This window comes from Trifolium pratense, linkage group LG2, assembly GCF_020283565.1.
Source record: "Trifolium pratense cultivar HEN17-A07 linkage group LG2, ARS_RC_1.1, whole genome shotgun sequence".
Taxonomy (NCBI): Eukaryota; Viridiplantae; Streptophyta; class Magnoliopsida; order Fabales; family Fabaceae; genus Trifolium; species Trifolium pratense.
In genome coordinates this window covers 54,324,598-54,330,334 of record NC_060060.1, presented here as the reverse complement: position 1 = coordinate 54,330,334, position 5,737 = coordinate 54,324,598, and the positions used below count along the sequence as shown (strand labels likewise).

At 33.2% G+C, this 5,737-nt stretch overlaps 1 protein-coding gene across 1 annotated transcript; it reads right to left on the bottom strand.

The window, feature by feature from the left end:
• Window positions 1-222: 222 nt before the first annotated feature.
• Window positions 223-5,106, bottom strand: LOC123908498 (sister chromatid cohesion 1 protein 3-like). The gene is made up of 13 exons (XM_045959152.1): window positions 4,824-5,106; window positions 3,481-3,745; window positions 3,349-3,395; window positions 3,229-3,260; window positions 3,046-3,110; window positions 2,578-2,948; window positions 2,333-2,492; window positions 2,096-2,226; window positions 1,525-2,003; window positions 1,303-1,348; window positions 1,096-1,144; window positions 776-911; window positions 223-604 (listed from the first exon to the last, which is right to left on the bottom strand). Exons 1-13 carry the CDS (start codon window positions 4,945-4,947, stop codon window positions 506-508), a joined length of 2,004 nt encoding a protein of 667 aa, XP_045815108.1. The 5' UTR covers window positions 4,948-5,106; the 3' UTR covers window positions 223-505.
• Between the last annotated feature and the right edge of the window lie 631 nt (window positions 5,107-5,737).

The following is a 5,737-nucleotide window of genomic DNA, read 5'->3' as shown; positions in this document are numbered from 1 at the left end:
CCTAACACCCTCAGTTTTAGTTGAGAATATAATTAGTCAAGAAAAGAAATTGAGATCATAGTGATTCCTTGGTTGAAAAATCAAAACCATCATCGCGTTGAGCAGCAGTGGGATATTTGTCTATTAAGGATTGTAGTGTAGAATACATTTTATGGTGACCACATTTGATAGTTAATTTTCCCATTAATTTACTAAAACCAGAAGTTGGACCGCCCGAACATGTGAGAAAGACTGTGCACGCACATTCGTGAATTTTCGCGTGGTACTTATTCGCACCATTTAGCAGCTCTCTTCTTACAATTATCAAACTCAATAGCTTATCTATAGAAACACTTGAAACTAGGGAGTTGTAAACTTGTAATGAAAAACTTCCAAGGGGTTAACATGTAATAAATTTACTCTAAAGTAAAATATACATTTCTCATAATACTAGTTTCCACTATCAGTCTCAAATAGTTAACTCAAAATTTGTAGAACCTTGCCTATCTACATCAGAGACTGCACATCAAATTTTAGCTTTTGAAAGTGTTGGTGTCAACTTGATACTGACATCACCATAAGGCTCCTCTTGTTTTACATCAATAAGATCATGAGTCTTTAACACCTGTAATGCAACATAAAATAAAAATGTCACATCAATCATAAACAAAGATTTGCATTTCACAAAAAAATTAGCAAAAGAGTGGAGCAATGTAATTATGTTGAAATTGTAAACAAGATCAAAACCATAATAACTGAAGTTCATTTCAATGGATGGAAATGTCATGAAACTCACCAAAACTTCAAAGAACATCCGAGCAGCAATCTTTCGAGTTTTTCCATCCAATATCTTGTTCAAGCTTAAGTCTTCAGCAGGATGCTCCGGAATTGGGGTACACGGAGAATAATCTTTTAGATATTGAGCTACACCCCTGGAATTAAACAATTGAAAAATATTGGCAGATTCAGATACTTGAGAAGTATTTTGAAGAACAAAATTAACAAACAATGTGGCACAAATTAAGATGTGTTCTACAGCTTTTACCAAGAAAATAATATATCGGTTAAAGTATGGTTTAACCAAGAATTCTACAATAGTAATAAATGGATAATTACCTACTCCTCCCGGACAATGTACTAATACTTTTGTTTGTACTTTGTGAACCTGTCGTTAAAAAATTCACGTCAACTATAATATAACTGTTGCCAATAGCAGAAACCGACTATATAATATTAACTCATCATGACATAATACAAGTAACAGCACATTAAGTAAAATACTGTCATGAATCAAATAGACAATGACATGAAAATAGAACTTACTGGATGTGGCTGGTGTGTTGTTATCTTCTTCAAGAAAATAAAGGTCCTAAAAGAACAAGGTTAATAGATATTAGATTACTTGAGCTGCTTCAATTCAACCAATAGCAAAACCACACGGAATATAATTCATCAAGAATAAAACTTTTATGATGAAAGGAAATGGAATATAACTCATCAAGTGAGACTGTATGAAAGTATTCATAAAGAAACATTAAATCGTACTTCGTTTTCTGGAGAATTGATCAATCGGTTAGTATCTGGAATGTCATAGTCATGAATTATTGTATCTTGATATGTGCTTGGGGTACCAATTTCAGATACACGAGCACGAGGTGATGTTGCACCATATGATGGTATCTCCACTGTCTCAGAAACCGAAGGTGTTGCATCATCTCTTCTAACAGGACTCTTGTAAGTAGTATCTTCAATAACGGGTTCAGTGTCTATACTATGAGTTGGGATAATGGGAGGGGAAGCATTAGCATCAGAACGCATGCGTTCAATATCCTCCACACCAGGGTTCGGTGGTGGATTACCATTACCAATAATCTCAGGTGCATCAGGTATTGGCTCGTCAGCAATTTCGTTAATTGGAGAAGTTCTAGTAGTATTATCCGGATGATCTTCCTCAGAGATGACCAGGTGGGGTTTTGAAAGTATATATTCTCTTTTGTGTATGTTTATAAGTTCCTTACATAACCCTGAATAAGAAGACACAAGTTTCAAATGACAAATTCATAAATGTTGTTGCAAGTACCGATATATGTAAATTAAACAATAAAGAACAGCCTACCTGTAAATAAAGGCTGGTCAAAAACATCCTCCTTCAATCGTTTGCTCTTCAATTCCCAATTACCCAAAGTAGTAACATCCTTTCTCTTCCGCCGTATTTTGCGAGTATCGTTAAGGTTTTTCCTCATGAATCTATAAAGGCATCCCAACATGAGAAACAAAAAATCGGACATTTCTAAAAATAACTATATGTTACAGAACATGGAACTAGTAGAATCAAATAATAATAAAAAATTACTCGTTTGTTAAGACTATGGCATCATCGATGAATTTTCTCTTCCTTCCTCTTTGATTCCCCTGATCCTGTCCCTGATCCTGTCTCTGCTCTATTTGAGGGCTAGGAATCATCCCAAAATCGAAAGAACCATGCCCTCCTGCAGTTTGTTGAGAAATTTCCCCTAAGATTGAGCGAGAATAATCAGTTACGAAATTCAAGAATTCATATGTAAATCAGTAAAATGTATGAAACAGATAAACATTAACCTCCATTAACGTGTGCATCTGAGGCACCTTCTTGAATAGAAACTGGAGTTGGTGGTCCAGTTGGTTGAACTTGTGGGGTTTCAACACGGACTTCAGTCACTTCAACAATTGGATCCTCTTCATTCACAGTTGGATTGAAATCTCTATTGGGTTCAGTATCATTAGACCCAGGGTCCGGTAGATTTCCAATAGTATCATGATCATTGGATGGATTACGAAAAGCTTCCACTGGCATTGTCTCTTTTGTATTGGGATCCTGAAAGATATGTTGGTTATCATCACCAGTGTGTGACTCTCTACGGGTACTTGGACTACCATCTTGAACATCCACTGGCATTGCCTCGTTTGTCGATGGAGACTGGGGAATAATGCTATAAGAACAAACAATGTATTATTCTATTGGTTCATAAGGGAAAATAGAAATTAAAAAAAAAAATGCAACTAAACACCAAAACTAACAAAACTTACATTTCCGTAGTTGGTGCCTCAGAATCTGGTGGTGGTTGTTCATTCAAATCACCAAATCTTTCACCCTAAAAACAAAGGAAAAGTAGATGAAATAAATTTGTAACTCAAGAAAAAACTATTCCAATTATTAACATAGGTTATACATAGATGAAAGGAATGAGAAGGAAAGAAAAAAGCATGCACCTCATCAAAACGTGGAATCACATAATTTTCATCTGCACATGAAGAAACATGAAAATATTTTAAACTTTCATGTGTTACTTGAAAAATACATAACTAAAATTATGGATTCACTTAAATAACCTGTAATTGTAATCTCTTCATAAGTCCTCATGTGAACATCCTCAGACCTAAGACACATCCAATTATATATCAGTTGTATATAGATTTTGATAATAATTTGAAAAGATAAAAGAAACATAAAGGAAAGTCTACCCGTTAGTATCTATTTCATAGTCCACGTCAAGCATATCAAGGTCAAAAGTGGCTGGCATGGTGATAGAATGAACAGGGGCTTGTCTCGCATCCTCAGGTAAAGTATTATTTGGCATAGAAGGAAATACTTTGTACAAAACAGTACGAACAGCATTGCAATCGTTAAGAAGATAATCAACTTTCTTCGAATAAATACGAACAACACCTAGGAGTAGGTGAGCTGACATTCTCAATGCAATCGGAACCCCAGGATCCATTATATGTTCTGAAAGAAACATTCAAAATTGATAATTGATCGCAACAACAATAAAAACAACAATATTGATAAACTTCGTAGAGCAGACTCTTTATATTGATAAACAACAATCGGAACCCCGTGAACGGTACCTGCGCCTGGTGCAATAAAGGTTGAAACCTACTCTACCATAAATTCAGGCAACAAACCAATTAACCAGTGATATAGGCAAAACACAAATTTATTTTTAACCAAAGCTCCACACTATTACTGAGCTCGCTGATAATATTTTGCAATTGCAACTATGTAAGACTTCTAAAACAAACTTTCTCAGAATTTTCAACTTGAGCACATCTCCTCAAGTTGTGACACAACATATTATTCAAACTTTAACACTCGGATTAGTTGGCCCTTGGGCCGGATACCGAGTTTTCAACACAAAAAAACTGTGAGTAAAACACTACAAGAGTAACCAACACCTCAAACATCCTTTTTGTTTTCAATCAAGAAAAATTTAAACCAAGTAGGATGAGTAACATTGTCCTTCAAGTACTCTCAACAGCAAAATAAAAAACAAGCAACATTGTTTTTCGAGGAATTATGTGTTTTGAAAGAAACATTCAAACGATTAACAATTAACCATGACAATAACAACAATAAGAAAAACCTAGCTCTCTAAATACAAGTTCAGAACACTAAAATAAAACTATCATGCAACCAAAGAAACAAAATCACCAAAACTCAATAGTAAATAAATTGCAAATTCCAGGAATTACCAACTTCAATGCTATCAAGGTTCTCAATTGTCATAAACAACCCCAACCCACTCAAAGATTCTTTTTGTTTTAAATTAAAAAAATAACATTGACCCTCAAAGAATCTCAACATAAAACCCAGATGCGATTTTGATAAAAATACAAACTTTCAGACATATTTTTTTTTCAACAAATAAAAATTAAATTTTTCAATTAAAAATTAAAACCCAGTAGAATGAGTAACATTTTTCCTCAAAGAATCCCAAACCCAGATGGAATTTTAAGAAAAAATACAAACTTTTAACCTTTAGATAAAAAAAAAGGGTTTTTTATTTATTGTTGAAGAAACTTACGAACTGTGGATGGAATGTCAGTAGAAGCCCATTGAGATTTCTTGAGTCTGTGTTGAAGATGCGCGGCGATCCACACTGTAGAGAGTGGTCCTTTTCGCGCCAAAAATGTCTGAGAGTAAAACATTTTTCTTCTTCTTCTTCTTCTTCTTCTTTCTTTGTTGTTGTTGCTGTTGATTTCAGATGAGATTCGAATGGAGAGTGAAGAAGATTTGGGATTTTAGGGTTTTTATTAGAAATGGGTTCTGAATTTTCGCATTCGTTGGTGGGTTTTATTTTAGGGAAATTTTTGGCGCGCGTAAATCAATTGGATTTTTTTTTTTTGAAGTGTCGTAGAATCGTGTTGGGGAAGCGGTGTGTTGGATACACTTCTTTTGGTTTCTGTACTTTACCCTTCGTTTCACCCTATATTTACGATAAAACCCATTGAATATTAGTATTATTAATATTGAATTCAATATTTGTCAAAAATATATATATATATTATTCGAACTAAGTATAAATTATTTTTACTTATAAAAATATCAATTATTTTATACTATGATATCAATTTTTTTACAGTATTTTTAATAATAATTATATTAAAATTTTAAAAAATTAATAATAAATTTAAATGTACATGTGGTTACTCTATTATTGAAGGTGTATATAAGTATTTTTTGTGTGTTAATCTTCAAGTTCCTATACGAAATAGTTTCACAAAAAAACTGAAAGTGTATATTAATTTCTATAATCCCTAGCCTAGGATTAAAGGACAAAATCTTGAAATTTTATCTTTCTACGTACAAAATAAAACATTTGAAAATTTTAAATCTTATAAGTAATTTAATATTAAACATTCATTCATTTCTATACTTGTAAATTTTTCATCCCTGTGGTCTATGAATATAACTCAGTTGGTAAATTTTGACATTATT

Excerpts from the sequence above, each read along its gene's own strand:
- LOC123908498 (XM_045959152.1), bottom strand. The coding sequence starts at position 4,947 with ATGTTTTACTCTCAGACATTTTTGGCGCGAAAAGGACCACTCTCTACA. Across the intron at positions 3,111-3,228 it reads TGATTCCACGTTTTGATGAG|GGTGAAAGATTTGGTGATTT; the intron begins GTGCATGCTTTT and ends CTTTGTTTTTAG. Across the intron at positions 2,493-2,577 it reads AGATGCACACGTTAATGGAG|GGGAAATTTCTCAACAAACT; the intron begins GTTAATGTTTAT and ends GCTCAATCTTAG.